This window comes from Mus caroli, unplaced genomic scaffold, assembly GCF_978045245.1.
Source record: "Mus caroli unplaced genomic scaffold, Mus_caroli_1 scaffold_10, whole genome shotgun sequence".
NCBI lineage: Eukaryota > Metazoa > Chordata > Mammalia > Rodentia > Muridae > Mus > Mus caroli.
The window spans coordinates 46154695-46174528 of NW_028227265.1; the positions used below are offsets into that span (position 1 = coordinate 46154695).

At 42.7% G+C, this 19834-nt stretch overlaps 1 protein-coding gene across 3 annotated transcripts in view; it reads right to left on the reverse strand.

The window, feature by feature from the left end:
* Positions 1-19834, reverse strand: part of Clgn (calmegin) — a 36721-nt gene continuing 16887 nt past the window's right edge. For all 3 annotated transcript variants that reach the window (XM_085843776.1, XM_085843775.1, XM_085843777.1), the window contains 9 exons: positions 18439-18631; positions 17577-17766; positions 10510-10623; positions 10258-10408; positions 4562-4777; positions 3623-3748; positions 3130-3292; positions 1665-1765; positions 1-761 (listed from right to left, as the gene is read on the reverse strand). In XM_085843776.1, coding sequence (XP_085699902.1) covers positions 681-761; positions 1665-1765; positions 3130-3292; positions 3623-3748; positions 4562-4777; positions 10258-10408; positions 10510-10623; positions 17577-17766; positions 18439-18631 — 1335 coding nt within the window. In that variant the 3' untranslated portion in view covers positions 1-680. The remainder of the gene's footprint in view (positions 762-1664; positions 1766-3129; positions 3293-3622; positions 3749-4561; positions 4778-10257; positions 10409-10509; positions 10624-17576; positions 17767-18438; positions 18632-19834) is intronic.

Sequence of the window (19834 nt, forward strand, 5' to 3'; positions counted from 1 at the left end):
TTGAAAAAAAAAAGTGTACATTATTTGGTTTTGACAAGCCTATTATCTTGTAAACTATGCTTGTGTATTTCCCGGTGATGGAGTGAGTGACTCTTAAACAGTCGCTCAGTTGACACGCCTGCCAACACAGCACCTCTTCAGGGAGTCTCTAAGCTAAGTGGACTGACTTAAGAAAAGTGTAACTCAAGCCAGGGAAGTGTGGCTCACTCACACACTCTTTATAGTGCTGACAGCATCGAACGATCATTCACGGACTCTATCACCTTCAGCCTGTACAACAGAGCCAACCTACAGCTCAGGATAGAACTAACCTGCTTCTGCCCGCAGAGGAGAGCCCAGGAGCAGGTTTCCAATACCAGGAGAACAAAAAGCACATTATTTTTTCTCCATAAAACCAAAACGACCTTCCTTCCAACTGTTAAGCTGTAACTTCTAAGGAGACGAATCTCTTGGCTCTCATGTAATGTGCCACTTTTCTTTTATTCTAAATTCAAAGACCAGTTAACTTCAAAGTTACTTCCCCCCACCCCCCAAAAGAAAGATAGAAAGAAGTGTCTGAAAGAGTAACATTGCTAGATACTTAGAAAGAGTTTGTGCAGATGCACAGAGTCACTGTCCTTCTGGACACCCTGACTCTAGATGCCAGATCTCTCTCTCCGGGATTTTCGATACTTGACGCTTCAGTCCTTCCGTACCCTCCTCTTCCGTAATGACTTCAGTGGGGCGTCTCCAGATCCTGTGCTCTCATCAGCGTCCTTCATCTGGAAAACAATGAATGATGGGAAAGTTTCTTTTCACGTAATCTGTAACTAGTTGACAACAGCAGACTTATTCTGCATTCTTTAAAATGTGTGTGCTAACTGTCCAGTGCTGTGTGACACAGGCTCCTGTACTTCACAAAGATGCCTTGGGGTTTTAATTGTTCACACTGGCCTGATGTCTCTTCCCAAATAACCCTGCTTATCAAGTAAGCACGTGACAAAGAACACGAGTATTCGCCCCACAGCATTATTTATGACTCAGAACATGGTCTCAATCTCATAGGAAGTTAGTTGTGCGACTTCCACTGATAGAGACTTCATCTCAGGGGTTCTGTGAGTAACGAATCCTGACCTGGTTTTACAGAGACCATTTCAGAACTTCTGGAATGAAAGTTTCTAAAGAAATGAGAAGAGAGGTAAAAAGGAACACGAGGACAGTTTCCCCCTCTATACTTTCAGGATGTGTTTGTACCTCAAAGCAAACTTTAAGAGCAGAGTACATGCATGAAGACATTATGGAGCTAACATCATTCACAATGCAACATTCAGACCAATTTCACAAAATGATGCTACTTAAAAATAACTTAGCTTATTGACAAATGTAAACAAGAGAACAAAATGGCTAGAAGGTGGATGGGGGCAAGTCTGTCTGCAGCTCTGTGCTTTCCACAGGAGGACTGCATTTTACATACTCAGCCATCTCTGTCCATCTCTACAATAGAGCTACGATCATTTTCACCAGTGCAGTCTGTCTACCTTTACATTGTGTGTGGTGGGCACAGGTGACCTGCTCCTCCATCAGGTGTCCAGGTAACAACATGTCAGCATTTTTCTGCCTTCACTTACTGGAGAATTGGAGACAGGGAGGCCAGGAGAAAGCTTGCTCTTGTGAGGAGGGCTTACCTCATCCTCTGATCCAGATTTACTCAACTTGCTCACTTCCTCTGGACCTTCTATAGTTTCTCTGTCTTCCTCATTCTTCTCTTCCGGTTCACCAATTACTTCTGGAATATAGATTTCATTAAAGGCAGAGACCCCATGAGTTAGGATTTTGCTACTGAAAAGTATTAAGAATTAATGGGGATTTATTTAAATTCTAAAATTAAAATGCTATTTCAATCCTTCAAAACTGAAAAGAATAAAATGAGCTATCTGTAAATACTCATTATTTTACATTTATAAATAAATCTTTTTGAAGCAAAGGACGAGTTCCCAAAATTATTATGATATAATAATAATAAACCCAAATGATTCAGCTGTCTGGTGGTCACGTCTTAGCGACACCCCTTCACTTAGGTGGCCTTTGTGCTGTCCACTTATCTTGGAGCCCGTGGGTACCTCTACCTTTTTCAGTTATTGATTCTCCTATAGACTCTGTTTAGCCAGATCTCCAGCTCTGTCACTGTCTTTATGGAAAGGCAGGGAGGAGGTGGGGAGGGAGGGGAGGAGAAAAAAAGGGAAAAGAGCAGAGAGAGAAGGACGGAGAGGGGCAGGTGTGAGAAGGAGGAAGAAGAAGGGGAGGAGGAGGAAGGGGAAGAGGAGGAAGGGGAGGAGGAGGAAGGAGGAGCAAGAGAAGGAGGAGACTCCATCACATAAAAGAGAACAAGTCCTTATAAAAAGTAAAAACTTACTTTGCCAAGAATTAGGTTTGAGGAAGCAGAAGTTTGAGGAAGTGGAAGCCAGCACGTGTTCGCTATCTCTGCTTTCCTCACGTTTGCACACGCACAGTGCTGGACAGTGCAGAAGTGCAAAACTGCCTTCTAAAACAAGGCCCCTTTGATATTTAAGTATTCCCAAATTAGTTATTTGTGAATGCTCTCTAAAGTAGGCAGAAACATCAATATAACGCACTAGTAAGTTACAAAGACTCTGAGAACTTACAACCTAAATTTACTTACACACACACACACACACACACACACACACACACACACACACACACACAGAGTACTTCTCAAAGAACTTAGTCCTGTGCTTTGTCCTCTGACTTCTGGTGTTCCGTTCCATGACATATACATGCGCACACATGCATGCTGCCTTTGAGTCACCCATGCACTGTAAGGAACCCACTGTTCATCAAGCTAGGCTTGGGTGGAACTGTGTGACTACTGTGGGTGCCCCATCGGGTGAGGGTATGCCTGGGCACACAACTGTGCACACACTGCAGCTCATCTGTGCTCTCGGAAGCACAAGAGCCTGTGCCCTAAGGACGAGCAGGGCAGACATGGTGACTGCTCAGAGGGCTGTCCCTCTCAGGGGATGGCTAATCATGCCACCCCCTCAAAGTCACATGCTCTTGATGTGGCAGACAATTCTGTCAGTGCTGGCAGGCCGGGGCAGGTGCCCCAAGTCACCAACACAGTCTTACCCTTTGCCACGATGACGACTTCAGCTTCACTGGGCTTCTTTTCTTCTTGCACATCTTCTGGCTTCTCTGGGGCCTTCTCCTCTTCTGCCTCTTGTTCCAGAGCGGCCTTGCTTTGCAGTTTGCATAATTCAGTTTTTTTAGGCCCCGTGTCTTCATATTTTTTCTGTGGTAGTTTAACAAACGCTGGTTTTACTAAAAGCTAAGCATTAGTTTTATTTTATTTTTTCTTAGTGCACAGACAGTAATTATTGAAATGGACAACGTGTGTCCTCTCCATTAAAGTGTTTATCTACCTGGGGTTTTTTTTGTTTTGTTTTGTTTTTGTTTGTTTGTTTTTGCACTAACTGATGAGGTGCATAATAACCTCGGTAAATCTTACGGGAACCTGAAATCATTACGTTCGCATTGAATCGATTCCACTGCTTGATCCACACAACCCTGGAACACAAGCAAATCTGAAAAAACGAAGCTGAAAACAAGGTGTTTCCTTTACCTTTGCTTTCCTTGGCCACCAAAAGGAAGTAACTAATGCAATGGGCAAGCCAGCTATCACCAGGTACATGAGCCAGAGCCAGGGGCGCTCCTCTGCGGCTGTCACCAGCTGTCGGAGTACACCAGGCTGCGGGAGACATCAGCACAGAGGTACAGACTTCCACAGATTATGTACATCTTACACTCTTGCCCAGTGAACACACACACACACACACACACACACACACACTGAAAAAGACACCTTTGATAATATGTTCTGTCAAAGAACTTCCTGATAAAATTACTCAGGGATTATTGTGCTTTCTTTTTCTTTTTATATGAACAATTTCACAAGTAGCCCTTGTGTATGAATTTTATTTTATTAAAATAAAATCTGAGGCCACAACATATTTCACTTGTAACAGTCAAGTGTCTAAAGAAACCAACTGGTCGTGGGCAAATGGTTCAGTAGATTAAAGTGCTGACACCCTCATACTATGCCGGATGCAGTGGCCTGTGTCTGTGATCCCAGCACCCCCAGGGTGAGGTGGGGTGTGGAGTCAGCAAGCTCACAGGCCAGCTAGCCTAGAGCACACAGCACAGCAGTGGAAACAAACACAGTAATGCTGACGTTAGGTATCTTGGCATTTCTCTAAGTAAAAACAGTTGGAATTCGTACAGATTCCTGTTACAGCTCAGCCTTGGCAGGCTGACCTGAAAGCACAAAGATGGCTTTTTTAATGTTATAAACACAATTGGACTTTGAATCTCATTAGGGCTATTATAATTTGAATTTCACCATGAAGTCTATGCAGAAAACCTCGATATTCTGTCTATAAAATGTATTCAAGTCCCTTTCCTTGGCATTTAGTAGTTACTGCATCGGTATCACCCACAGCCAGGAGTGAGTCCCCTGAGGCCCGCCCACAGTTACATTACTTGTCCGTGGTCACTGTCGCACCTCGTTAGCATTTGCCACCATTATCTTCAGTTCCCAGCCATCTGTAGCCCACTGATTGGCCACCTCCTTTTCTGAACAGATGATAAAATTATCAAAGTAGATGTCAGGAGTCATGGACCAAAGCTCTAAGCCCAGTGCACTGAAAGAAGTCAGGAGGAATGGGTGGTCATCTTCAAAGTAATCTGGGTTGGGAATCTTCTGAGGACTCCAGATGCCCTGCAAGAAGCAACAAATGAAGAAACCCTTAGGGAAAGTGAAGTCATCACACAAATAAAAAGGAGCACAAGAGGAAGCCTTTTATAAGGGATGGGGAGATGGCTCCGGTGGTAACATGTGTGCCCCTGCGTGAAGGTATAGGAGCTGAGTTTAGTCTCTAGCACTGTTTAAAAAGTTGGTGCTGTCAGACAATGGCTGTAATCCCAGCCCTGAGGAGATGGAGGCAGGGGATCCCTGGGATTTGTTGGCCAGTCAGTCTACTCGAGTCAGAAAGATCCAGGTTTACTGAGAGACAGTGTCTCAAAAACAGGAAGATGAAGAACAATCACAGGCACACGCACACGCGAGCACACACACACACTCTCACCCACACATATACTCACACACACACACACTCTCACACACACACACACTCACACATACACTCACACACACTTTGTGATAAATGAATGCTATGAAGAAAGACTGTAGTGAAGAATTAGAATATATAACCACATTTGTGTGTGTAAACCATCATTCTATCTCTATATCCCTGTCTGTCTGTGTGCTCTATACGCCAGACTGGCCTTAAACTTACAGAGATCCTTCTAACTCTACCTCTCGAGTACTGGGATTAAAGGTGTGTGCTACCACGTCCAACAAAAGATACTACATTCATTTTTTTATTGATATGTTATCTTAAAAGACTGTTGCTGTTTGGTTTTACCCTAGGGGTCTGTGCTATTTATTGAGTCTCTGGTTCTGGGTCACATGAGCAATACTGGGCATGAGTCCCTTCTCATGGACTGGGCCTTAAGTCAGATCAGACACTGGCTGGCCACTCCCACCTAGCATATTTTGCAGGCAGGACAGACTGTAGGTCAAAGGTTTTGTGGCTGGGCTGGTATCCATGTTTCTATTTCTGTCGCTTACAGTGTACCTTCCTGCACCACAGAGACTAGAATGTAGGGTGGGGACTCCAGGTAGGCACTAGTGCAACCTCTCCATGTTCACGGGAAGTGTCTGGGTACAATTCTCTTGCCCCCATTCTCCCACCCCTCACCCCTGTGGCCTCCCTTCCCCCAGCCTGGAACCTGCTTGCTCAAGGGTGGAGCTACCGGCTCATTAGTCCTGCCACGCCCACTGCTGGAACCTGCCTTTGCTGCCTGGAGGCACACACGTGTTCGTCCTGCTACTGGACCCTGAGTTACTTGGCGGGATATTGGGTTCCCTCCCCCTTCCTTTATAACTGAGTGTCTGAAAATAGTAAAATTGAGCTTTGATCAGGATGTTGTCTTAGCTCCATTGTTTCTTCCGCCCCGTCTAGATTCCTCTCTTTTCAGTTCGAACTGCCATTCTCAGTTGAACCGTTCATCGGAACTAGATACGGAGACAGGCGGTGTGCCGCAGCTTTTTAGAAAGCTGCTTAGGTGGAAGAAGGAAGGGTTCAAAGTCATGGATTTTTTAGATAAGATAGATAGCTGTTGTCCATGGTTCAAAGAAGAAGAAACGATAGATTGTGGAACCTGAGAGAAAGTTGGTGAGGCCCTGAATATCGCCCAGACAGATAATTTTACCCTAGGTCTCTGGGCGCTTGTAAATGATGCTATAAAAGATGCAACTTTTCCAGGGCTAAATCGCCCTCAGGCGGAACTTGTGGTATCTCAGGAGGAGTGCCTATCAGAGAAGGCCTCCTCAAAAAAAGATCTTCTTAACTCAAAAAATGATTAATGTGGTTCCTATCCTAAATAGTAAAATTTAAGATAAGATATAAAGCAATGCCTCTTTATTAAAGCGTTAAAGCTTGCTTTAATAGGTATTCATAGGTATTAATTGATATCCAAACTTCGTAATATGATAGTAATGCTTCTAATATTGATTTTAACAGTGATAAATTGTTTTAAACATAGGTTTTGCTTTCCCAAAGTTGTAGGTATTATCCTAACCTTGCACAAAAACTTAAAAATTATGGTTAAAACTGCCATTGTTCCATTGACTGCAGCTTGCAGTTTGATTGCAAATTTAAGATTAATGCTCAGATTAAAAAGTATTTTACCTTTGAGTCAATACAGGGCTCTGGGCAGTCCCAGAGCAGCTTGTGGCCCTTTCTTTTGTTTTGCAAACAATGCCTAAAAAAGTTTTTCCCTGTGTTCAAGAAAATTTATTTTTAACAGTGTTACAGATCTATTCAGATGTTTAAAATAATGCTTAAATTCAAAAATTTTTGCTTCTAGTAAACTGGTAATCACTAGAAAATTTTGCCTCTACGTATGGCTAATATAGCTTTACATTATGTAAGAAAAATGTTTATTGTTTCTGCTTCTTTACAAGAAGCCAAAGTTTTAATCTTTCAGTATATATTGTTTCCTAAGTGGAAAGTATTTTATTAACTAATGCTTCTCAAGGGAAGTTTACCTTAAATCCTTGCTTGTCATTTTTCCAGTTTAGACTAGCTTCTAGCCTTTTAACTTTATGGCAATAGTACATCAGAGACTGTATATTCAGACTTAGTAAAATTAGTCATTTAATAGAGTCATAATGATTTTTCATTCTTCTTCAGTGTGACCAGCCATTCTAACTCAATCTTAGACTGGTCTAATATTCAGTTCAATTATTAGAGATTCCTATATTCTAAATTACCTAGCAAAGTTAATTCAGAGCATTTCCCCCAAAGTCACCAAAGGCTCATCTTGCCTTCACCTTATTTGTCCTAAACTTTTTGCAAACTGACATTAAAGGTCAGTCTGCAGCTGAACGCCACTGACACCCAGTTACTTCTAATTCTTATGCATTGGTAAAATGGAAGGACGCCCTGACTAATAAATGGAAGGGTCCAGATCCAGTTCTAATCTGGAAAAGAGGCTCAGTTTGTGTTTTTTCACGAGATGAAGATGAAGCACGGTGGCTACCAGAGAGATTAATTCGTCAGGTAAACACAGATTCTGTCTCTTCTCGTAAGTATCATTCTAAAGACTAAAATTCCTCTTGTGCTTAGATTTCAGCTGGGAGTGGAAGCTCTCAAAAAAAAAAAACAAACAAACAAACAAAAAAAACAAAACAAAACTGTTTTCCTCTGAGCCAATTCCCCTACAAGAGGCCAGATTAACTTTAGCTTTACAATTTGCATCTAAATAAAGTACCTTGACTTCTCCAAACAGAAAATTTACATTGCTACACTCTCATTGTTTACAATTCTTCCTTTTCTCAAGCAGGTCAATCTACATTCTCCGGTTCTCCGCCCCTAAGAGCAAACAGGTGGTACTGCTAATCTCCCTTCCAAGGACATCCCAGCATGTGGCTTTTCAGTCTAAGATAAGATTTAGATTTACCAGGAGAGCTAGGGAAGTAGAAATTTCATATATATTTACAGAGATTAGTTCTTATTTTGATAGAGATGGGCTTAGTCCCTTAGCTGACCTCTGGCTTTTCACCCTTGCTGTTACTGCAAGGTGTCCTTAGTTCCTCAGGCTACTGGGAATAACAGAGATGAAGAGGAAAGACCTTCAGCTCCTATTTTAACCAAAATTAATGGTGTTAATACTGACATAATTTTTGTCTAGGCCTTGCTAAATCTGAGGTTGACAAGTCTCATAGAGACTGCGCATAACTCAGAAATGCGCTACTGATTCATAATCATATGAATACAGTATGGGTACCGCTTGGCGCAGGAGATTACTGCGGAGGTAATGTCCAGCTTGACCGTTTCTGAGTTCCCTGTGCGACACACCTGATTTGAAAGAGGTTGGTATCTGATTCCAGCTAAAAACCCAAAATACTTAAGGCTCTGCCTCCCCTCCCCAAAAGATACCAAGAGCCACAGATGTGAGTTGTTATAATGCTCACAGGAGGAATCAGGTCAATGTCCACCCAAGTCAAGGTTAAAGGCCCACTCATCTATGGATGAAAAGAATCATTTGATCACCTCTGTTAAGCATTGCCTATTTAAACTTAATTAATAGGGGGGAGAGAGGTTGGAGACCTTGCTGTCGTAAGGGCAGGCCCTTCACTGCCTCCCACCCAAATAAAATAAAAAAAGCCAACTGGCCTTGTACTAAAGAGCTGGTCTTACCCCCTTCTCACTGTTTCCCCTGCCTGTCACCCAAAATTGCGGAGGATTATCAGCTCAGTGTTATTCTAAATTTGTTTAGTTAAACTCAGCCAGGGTTCCAACGCCCTACTTAAAATGCAAACAGGTAGCTACCTATTCAGCACTAATTAGCATTATAAAGTCAGAGCCTACAGCCCAGCGCTGCTATTCCGTCAGTGCTTTTAAGACAGTCTTAGCCAGATACAGTTTACCATTAAAAAAGTTAGGGAATCCCACGGAAACAGGTTTTTTTCTTTAGCCCTAAGAACTCAGGCAGAACTATTGAACATAGATAATTTTTCTGCCTCAGGCCACCCCCTTTTTTATTTTTGTTTTGTTAACTAATGGGAGGAAATGTGGCCTCCCTTCCCCCAGCCTGGAACCTGCTTGCTCAAGGGTGGAGCTACCGGCTCATTAGTCCTGCCACGCCCACTGCTGGAACCTGCCTTTGCTGCCTGGAGGCACACACGTGTTCGTCCTGCTACTGGACCCTGAGTTACTTGGCGGGATATTGGGTTCCCTCCCCCTTCCTTTATAACTGAGTGTCTGAAAATAGTAAAATTGAGCTTTGATCAGGATGTTGTCTTAGCTCCATTGTTTCTTCCGCCCCGTCTAGATTCCTCTCTTTTCAGTTCGAACTGCCATTCTCAGTTAAACCGTTCGTGTTGTGGACTGCGGGCAGGCCGCAACACACCCCCATCAGCTTTCAGACAGCAACGCTTTGCAACAGCCTGGCTTGTTTAGGGAGTTCCATGGGATCCTCTTAGCCAATGACTCAATTGAATGTGCCCTGCTCTCACCCCTGGAAGCCTTGCCTGGCTACAGAGATGACTAGTTGGGACTCTGTATTCCCCATTACCAGGAGTCCTCACTAGGATCACCTTCATAGATTCCAGGAAGTTTCCACTGCACTAGGTTTCTCTCCCCCAAGTGGCTCCCCAATCCCAGCCATCTCTCCCTTCACTCTCTGTCTTTACCTCATCACTCCTCAATCTGATCTCCACCCACTCCTGTCTCCACCCACCCGAAGTCTACCCATAACATCTATTCTATCTTCCCCTCCTAGGGAGATCCATGTAGTCCCCACCCCAGCCCCCTCCTCTTTCCTAAATTGGTTGACTTTCTGTCTTTTGTTTGTTTGTTTGTTTGTTTTTTGGTTTTTGTTTTTGAGACAGGGTTTCTCTATGTAGCCCTGGCTGTCCTGGAACTCACTTTGTAGACCAGGCTGGCCTCGAACTCAGAAATCCGCCTGCCTCTGCCTCCTGAGTGCTGGGATTAAAGGCATGCGCCACCACACCCAGCTGTTGATTTTAACTTCATAAAATTACAAATGAAACTTCTAAGAGCTGCAGACACTGGTGAGGATTAGATAAAACAATCCGACCTTACTACAGAACGGGAACAGTGCTATTACCTGGTAGTTAGGATTATTGATCAGTGGTGGTCTCCAGATTCCTTTGTATTTTGGGTTATCGATCATGGGAGGTTTCCATTCTCCACATCCAATCTGACAGGCTGGATTAGGAATATGTGGTGCTTCCCATTCTCCATCCATGTCGTCACTCCTGCAATGATCAGATATTAGCTCCCAGTCTTTTAGGAAGCAATGAGAAGTAATAAATAATCAAGATACACTTGGCACCTCGTGAAACTAAGGAATGCTCACCAGTCCTCAGGTTTCTCAGCTTTAGGATTGGGGATAAATTTTGGTTCATCATCAAGCCAGCCATCAGGTTTAACAGCACTTGAGTCTTCTATTTGGGCAGGTTCATTTTCATCCCTGTAAATACATTGTTATAATAGTGAATTTACTCTTCTAAGAAGTTCTTAAATACACATGTCAAAATGTCCAGAAGGTACCATGGCAGTATGTCCTATCATTTGGTCTGTGAGCCTACTAAGGGCATTTTACAGGTCAACACACACACACACCAACACACACACACACACACACACACACACACACACACACACACACACACCACACTGTTCTCTTGTTGTATGTGGTCTCCTGTTCCATGCACACACTGCATACACTTTTTTACATAAAGGATAACACTGCATACTCAGCAAGTTCAATTTTGCCTTTGCCACTCAAACTCAGCCCTGCTCAGTAGTCAGTGAAAACTATCGTTAAAAAACGACACTTATAGAAACACATTTTCAGCATGTCACAGCAGGGAGAACTCATGGGAAGCAGGAAAGAAAGAATTGAATGTGTGTTGCCTGCAAGAAACCCACTTTAGGGCCAGCGAGATGGCTCAATGGATAAAGATGCCTGCTGCCAACCTGAATTCAATCCCCAGGACCTGCTTAATGGAAGGAGAGAAATGACTACCTCAGGTTATCCTCTGACTGTTACAAGGGCATTGTGGGGCATGCACACACACACACACACACATACAGTAATAAAAATATTTGACAAACTAAAAATGCTACTTCAGCAAAGAATTGATAGACACTGTAGTGAAGGACCAGATGCCGAGACAGTGACACCACAAAGCTTTTACACTCAAACCAAACTAAAACAAAAACATGCAAACACAGAGATCTAAATGTAAAGCAGCTGAAATCCTCCCACAAGGCTGGAGGGACTGCACAGGAGCATGGCCTGAGACAGGCTGGCAACTTCTCATTGGTTCACACATGCGTTCTCAGAACAGTCCAACAATTCCGTGCCTTGGCATTTACCCTCCAAAGTTCTGCCTGCAGATTTCTATTACACATTTACTTGTAATTCCTCAAAACTGGGAAATCGGGGGGGGGGTCTGGAGAGATGGCTTTGAGGTTAAGAGCACTGACTGCTTTTCCAAAAGTCCTGAGTTCAATTCCCAGCAACCATATGGTGGCGCACAACCATCTGTAATGGGATCTGATTACTTCTTCTGGTGTGGCTGAAGACAGCTACAGTGTACTCATATACGTGGAATAAATAAATAAAGCTTAAAAAAATAAACTGGGAAATCATGGGGATTTCCATTAACTTGTGAATGGATGGAGCAATCATGACGTATGCCCAGTGCTGTGTGACTGCTGCAAACAGAGGCACCAACACCAGGCAGGAATGGGACCCAGACCAAGAAGCCAGACCCTGTAAGAGTCCATTTCTGCCAAGCTACAGGGATGGAAACCCCATCAGGGGTGCAGAATGCTGCTGGGTCCTGGGAAGATGAGGATGCCAGCTGAGCAGGTGGGTGTGAGTCAGCACCAGCCCCTCACTGTGACTGAGAAAGTACAGACAAGACAGGCATTTCAACAAGCATGTAAAAACCATGCTATGGTTTCACAGGAAGCTTTTTTTTATTTTAAACTCTCAGGATTTGTATTCACACCTTTGTGAAGTGTCAGTCCAGCTAGGGGACAAAAGGGTGACAGGGTGCTAATTCTAGACTCAGCTATAAAATATGGTGGCCATTTTAGGGGTGCCGTCTCTCTTTTTTAGATCACTATTCTGATGTGTGATCTAAGATGCCATGAACATACACCTACAGGTGGGGCCAGGTGGGGAAGGACTGAAACCTGGGATCAGCCACTTAAGCAGCCTCTCATCCAGGCCTCCTCTCATCCCAACTCAACCCACTGAGGTAATCGTCAGAATGAGTTGTCCTGGCTGGGTCAGTTTGGGGATATTTGTTATACAGCACAACCTAACACGGTGGTTAAATACAAAAAGAAATACAATCTATTTAGCACATCTTAATTAAGGATTATGTAATTGACAGGGAAAAAACTGTGGTTCTTAGGAATAAAAGTACGAGGTCTCTATGCAGAAATCACAAAACATAAGTGAGGGACAAAGAGCGATTCACTGGCGTCCTTCACATCCAACCTCAGGCTGTGGGTGCTCATTAACCCAATGCAATCAATTAAGGAAATCTTCCCCTAGGATGGAAACACCACCAATGGCTAGTGAAGGCAAGTAGTGCTTCTGCATGTTGGCGCCAGTGAGTCTCATGGAGGTTTTATAGAAGACGTTGACAATGTGGAAACCTAAAGTCAAGTCATGGGGTTCCTTCTGGACGGTGCCAGTGCCCGGCCACCTTGGGCGCTAACTCAGCAGACAGCCCCACGGTCCCCAGAGGAGGTACCACTTCCAGGCGCTCTAACACGCCCAGGATCTTAGGATCCCAGGATCCCAGGAGCTTGGTCAGATCAGGATCTCAGGGTCTCAGAGGAAGTTTGACTGTCAAGAACTCTGACACATCCAGAATCTCAGGATCACAGGATCCTGAATCACAGGATCACAGAGAAAGCTGAACTCTGAGGAGTTCTGACTCAACTGGGATTACAGGAAGGACAGGCTCCAATCAGATATATCGAGGGCAGGGAGCACCTAAGATAATCAGATGGCAGGAGGCAAGTGTAAGAACAGAAGCAACAGAAACCAAGGTTATTTGGCATCATGAGCACACAACTTCCTACCATAGCAAGTCCTGGATACACCATCACACCAGAAAACTAAGATATGGATCTAAAGTCACTTCTCATGATGATGAAGAACATAAATAACTCCTTTCAAGAAATACAGGAGAACACTGGTAAACAGGTAGAAGCCCTTAAAGAGGAAAAACAAAAATCCCTTAAAGAATTACAGGAAAACACATCCAAACAGGTGAAAGAATTGAACAAAACCATCCAGGATCTAAAAGTGGAAGTAGAAACAATAAAGAAATCACAAAAGGAGACAACTCTGGAGATAGAAAACCTAGGAAAGAAGTCAGGAGCCATAGATGCAAACATCACCAACAGAATACAAGAAATGGAAGAGAGAATCTCAGGTGCAGAAGATACCATAGAAAACATTGGCACAACAATCAAAGAAAATGGGAAATGCAAAAAGATCCTAACCCAAAACATCCAGGAAATCCAGGACACAATGAGAAGACCAAATCTAAGGGTAATAGGTATAGAAGAAAAGGAAGATTTCCAACTTCAAGGGTCAGTAAATATCTTCAACAAAATTATAGAAGAAAACTTCCCCAACCTAAAGAAAGAGATGCCCATGAACATACAAGAAGCCTACAGAACCCGAAATAGTTTGGACCAGAAAAGAAATCCCTCCCATCACATAATAATCAAAACAACAAATGCACTAAATAAAGAAAGAATACTAAAAGCAGTAAGGGAAAAAGGTCAAGTAACATATAAAGGCAGGCCTATTAGAATTACACCAGACTTCTCCCCAGAGACTATAAAAGCTAGAAGATCCTGGGCAGATGTCATACAGACACTAAGAGAACACAAATTCCAGCACAGGCTACTATATCCAGCAAAACTCTCAATTACCATAGATGGAGAAACCAAGGTATTCCATGAAAAAACCAAATTTACACAATATCTTTCCACAAATCCAAAGGATAATAAAGGGAAAACTCCAACACAAGGAGGGAAACTATGCTCTAGAAAAAGCAAGAAAGTAATCTTTCAACAAATGTAAAAGAAGATAGCCACATGAACAGAATTCCAACTATAACAACAAAAATAACAGGAAGCAACAATGACTTTTCCTTAATATCTCTTAATATCAATGGACTCAATTCCAACACCATTCATGATAAAAGCCTTGGAAAGATCAGGAATTCAAGGCCCATACCTAAACATGATAAAAGCAATCTACAGCAAACCAGTAGCCAACATCAAACTAAATGGAGAGAAACTTGAAGCAACCCCACTAAAATCAGGGACTAGGCAAGGCTGCCTACTCTCTCCCTATCTATTCAATATAGTGATTGAAGTCCTAGCCAGAGCAATTAGACAACAAAAGGAGATCAAAGGGATACAAATTGGAAAGGAAGAAGTCAAAATATCACTTTTTGCAGATGATATGATAGTATACTTAAGTGACCCCAAAAATTCCACCAGGGAACGCCTAAACCTGATAAACAACTTCAGCAAAGTGGCTGGATATAAAATTAATTCAAACAAATCAGTGGCCATCCTCTACACAAAGGATAAACAGGCTGAGAAAGAAATTAGGGAAACAACACCCTTTACAATAGTCATAAATAATATAAAATATCTTGATGTGACTCTAACTAAGGAAGTGAAAGATCTGTATGATAAGAACTTCAAGTTTCTGAAGAAAGAAATTAAAGAAGATCTCAGAAGATGGAAAGGTCTCCCATGCTCATGGATTGGCAGGATTAATATAGTAAAAATGACTATCCTGCCAAAAGCAATCTACAGATTCAATGCAATCCCCATCAAAATTTCAACTCAATTCTTCATAGATTTAGAAAGAACAATTTCAAAATTCATCTGGAATAATAAAAACCGAGGATAGCAGGGAAAATATTCTCAACAATAAAAGAATTTGTGGGAGAATCACCATCCCTGACCTCAAGCTGTACTACAGAATAATTGTGATAAAAACAAAACCAAAACCAACCAACCAACCAATCAACCAACCAACCAACCAAACAAACAAAAAACCTGCATGGTACTGGTACAGCGATAGACAGATTGATCAACAGAATAGAATTGAAGACCCAGAAATGAATCCACACACCTATGGCCACTTGATCTTTGACAAAGGAGCTAAAACCATCCAGTGGAAAAAAGACAGCATCTTAAACAAATGGTGCTGGCTCAACTGGCAGTTAACATGTAGAAGAAGGCACATGACCCATTTTTATCTCCTTGTACAAAGTTCAAGTCTGAGTGGATCAAGGACCTTCACATAAAACCAGATACTCTGAAACTTATAGAAGAGAAAGTGGGAAGAGCCTTGAACATATAGGCATAGGTGAAAAAAATTCCTGAACAGAACACCAATGGCTTGTGATGTAAGATAGAGAAATGGGACCTCATAAAATTACAAAGCTTCTGTAAGGCAAAGGACACTGTCAAGAAGACAAAAAGGCCATCAACAGATTGGGAAAAGATCTTCACCAATCCTACATCTAATAGAGGGCTAATATCCAATATATACAAAGAACTCAAGAAGTTAAGACTCCAGAGAAACAAATTACCCCATTAAAAATGGGGTACAGAGCTAAACAAAGAATTCTCAACTGAAGAATACCGAGTGCTGAGAAGTACCTAAAAAATGTTCAACATCCTTAGTCATCAGGAAAATACAAATCAAAACAACCCTGAGATTCGACCTCACACCAGTTAGAATGGCTAAGATAAGAAATTCAGGTGACAGAAGATGCTGGCGAGGATGTGTAGAAAGAGGAACACTCCTCCATCTCTGGTGGGATTGCAAGGTGGTACAACCACTCTGGAAATCACTTTGGTGGTTCCTCAGAAAACTGGACATAGTACTACCTGAGGACCCAGCAATACCACTCCTGGGCATATACCCAGAAGATGCTCCAACATGTAATAAGGGCACATGTTCCACTATGTTCACAGCAGCCTTATTTATAATAGTCAGAAGCTGGAAAGAATCCAGATGTCCCTCAACAGAGGAATGGATACAGAAAATGTGGTACATTTACACAATGGAGTACTATGTCGCTATTAAAAACAATGAATTTATGAAATTTGTAGGCAAATGGGTGAATCTGGAGGATATCATCCTAAATGAGGTAACCCAGTCACAAAAGAACACACATGATATGCACTCACTGATAAGTGAGTCCAGAAGCCCAGAAGCTCAGAATACCCAAGATACAATTCACAAACCACATGAAACTCAAGAATAAGGAAGACCATAGTGTAGATACCCATCTTAGAAGGGGGGAACAAAACACCCATGGAAGGAGTTACAGAGACAAAATGTCCAGTAGAGACTGAAGGAATGACCATCCAGTGACTGCCCCACCTGGGGATCCATCCTATTTACAATCGCCAAATCCAGACACTGTTGTGGATACCAACAAGTGTTTGCTGACAGGAGCCTGATATAGCTGTCTCCTCTGGCAGAACCTCTCAAATACAGAGGTGGACTGAGCATAGGATCCCCAATGAAGGAGCTAGAGAAAGGACTCAAGGAGCTGAAGGGGTTCGTAGCCCCATAGGAGTAACAACAATATGAAACTAGCCAGGACCCCCCAGAGCTCCCAGGGACTAAACCACCAACCAAAGAGCACATGTGGTGGGACTCATGGCTCCAGCTGCATATATAGCAGAGGATGGCCTAGTCAGTTATCTATGGGAGGAGAGGCCATTTGTCCTATGAAGGCTCTATGCTCCAGTGTGGGCAAAAAAATGCCAGGGCCAGGAAGAGGGAGTGGGTGGGTTGGTGAGCAGGGGGAGGGGGAAGGGTATAGGGAAAGGGTGTTTTTTGGAGGGGAAACCAGTAATGGGGATAATATTTGAAATATAAATAAAGAAAATATCCAATAAAAAAGTATTAAAAGGCCATGTGACACATTAAAAAAAGCCAAGTCATTATTAAACAGACCCCTCCCCCAAAAAAACCCAACCCATCAACCTAAAAAAGAAACCCACAAACAAACAAAACCCAAACCAATCTACACCTATAGAGAATACCACACGCAGAAGAACAACAGGCCAGGAATTGAAATGAAAGACTTGGTGTTTGAAACTCATGGATCTTCCCACAGAACTGATATCATTAAAAAAAAATAACAAAAAAAAGCAATAAAGTAAACATAATAAAGAAAAAGCAACATTAAAAGATAGGGCAATGCAACATCAATTTCTGAAAATTATTTCATAGCAAATTACTGAAGTCAGCAGTAGTCTCATTAGCTGCAATAGTCACTGAGCCTCTGTGGCCGGCACAGGCCAGACCAGGCTGCAGCTGAGTCCTTGGCTTACCAGTCCTCTGGCTTGACGGCGGTAGGGTCGGGGATCTTGGCTCTGTCATCCCACTCCTCTGGCTTTTTATCACTGGGGTCGTCAATTTCTCTGGGTGGGTTGATAGGCGGGACCACATCATCTAGCAAGGTCCCTTGGTTCACAACTTTCTGATCAATTAATATTTCAAATGTATCATCCGGATTCATCACTAAACAACAGTAATTTTAACACTTGACAGATGGAAAGATAATCTTCTAAAGAATAAAATGACTTAAAAGTTTATGGATAAAACCAGGAAAAAAAAAACCCTATGTTTTGAATCAAAATTTGCTGAAACCACTAGCTACAATATTTTCTAAAATAAAGATAAAATTTGTTTTAAACTCATTTTTCAACAGTGAAAAATTCCATTATCTCCACAGGTAAAATTACCCAGCAGCTAGCTGACCCGGTGGGGACTTATGACCACCAAACATCCCTCTTTACAATTACAGCCCAATCTTCTTCATATTAAGATAAACTTCTCCAACTTAAGGAGTTGCAAGTATACTACAAAGAACTTAAACTGTTTCAGAACCACTTGAGAATTCCCAACCCAGCATTCATCACTCTTAAGAATGGATTTTCTTACAAATGTACACTTTTGTACATAAACCCCGCCCAGGGAGCACTATCAGGAAAGATGGGTTGTCCACTCTGGAATCTTCTCTTCTGACACCCCACCCTCAACACCCCACTTATTTGACACAACTTATCTTTCCTCAAAGATAAACTTCTTAAAGGTAGATACATTTATTTTCTCCGGAACACAGGCCGTCAGCATCGCCATGGAAACGAGAACTTTTGAATGAATGAATGAATGAATGAATGAAAGGTGTACCGAGGGTATAGAGGTGAGTCTTCCTGTCTGTAAAGAACTCTTTCAGATCCACATCTGGAGGCTTGGCATGCTTTTCTTCAAAAACTCCAGTTTTCGGATGTTTGTGTCGGAAGATTAAATGAAGTTTATAATCTTCTCCACATTTATCTGGTCCAAACATGATGGTGTAGGATGTTTTATCATAAAAGTTTTCCTTCAAAGAAAGAGGATGGCTCCGATTAGTCCAGAGGTCATGGCGCACTCTTTGGCTTTCTCTATTCTGTGCAATGGGCAGAATTTACAGCCTATATTAAGTGCCAACTTATCAAGCAACACAAAGACCATAAGGGATATGGAAAAGTGAAAACTTTGGCTTCAGAGAAATGTGTTACTTTAGAAAAGAACACGCTATTTCCTTCCTGAGGGTGCTTGGAAGAGCTCAGAAAAACTTCAACCGATTTTCGCAAACAGATGTTAGCAGTTCGTGGGGACCCAGGCACATGTGTGACTTTAGACTAAAAGGATTGCTTGTTACCTGTTAGGGTCTTTCAAGGAAATGACCCTTGGTCCCGCCCCCAAAAAAGTGCTCAAAGAGAGGCCCCCCAGATTTCATTCCCCGTGGGGTCTGTACCTCCAGCAGAACATCCCTCTCCCGAGTACGCGTCTGCTGCGCTCAGCTCCCGCAGCTCCGACACTCCACCAGGCACGTGAAGCTGGTGAGCTTCTGGGCCCCCAGAACCCAGCGATGCCTCAAATGTGGAGATGACAGTCCCTACCTTAGAGGGGCTCTGAGAATTTGCTGGGTCCAATTAAGTTCTTAAAGGAACTCAAGCCTACTGTGTTCTTGCCTCTCTATCACTAAGACCTACAAGACCTCAAACACAAGCTTCCCTCCATCCTATAAACGGCCTCTTACTCGATCCTAAAGCCAGCAGTGCAGAAGCAGGCTCTGCTGTGCACCGTGGAGCTGGCCCACAGCAAAGCCATCTCAAGCAGACCCCGGACCCTTACTTCTGTTCTAGTCAGACCCCTGGCAGAGCTCCCACTGTGGAATGCTGTAAGGAATGTCCCCAAACTATCAGAGCCCCAAAGCTACTTTGGTCTTTTCTGGGTGTCAGCACCAAGAAAAGGCAGCTTTTAATGTGGGCTCTGTGCTGTCATTTGACTTCTCCAGACACCAGGTCGCTACTTCATAAGCATCTCTAAGCACCTGCTACTTACTTCTACCCACAGGTAGAGCACAGTTATTTATGCCACTAAAGGGCACAGAATCGATGTTTTCATCACTCAATGCAACTGCATATGAATCTTGACAGTGAACTGTAAAGGCCATGTAAACTCATGTTGAAACAAAAAAAGACATTGAAAATAAATTTTCAGTTGTTGTCAACCAGTCCTTAAAATACTTACTGACTTT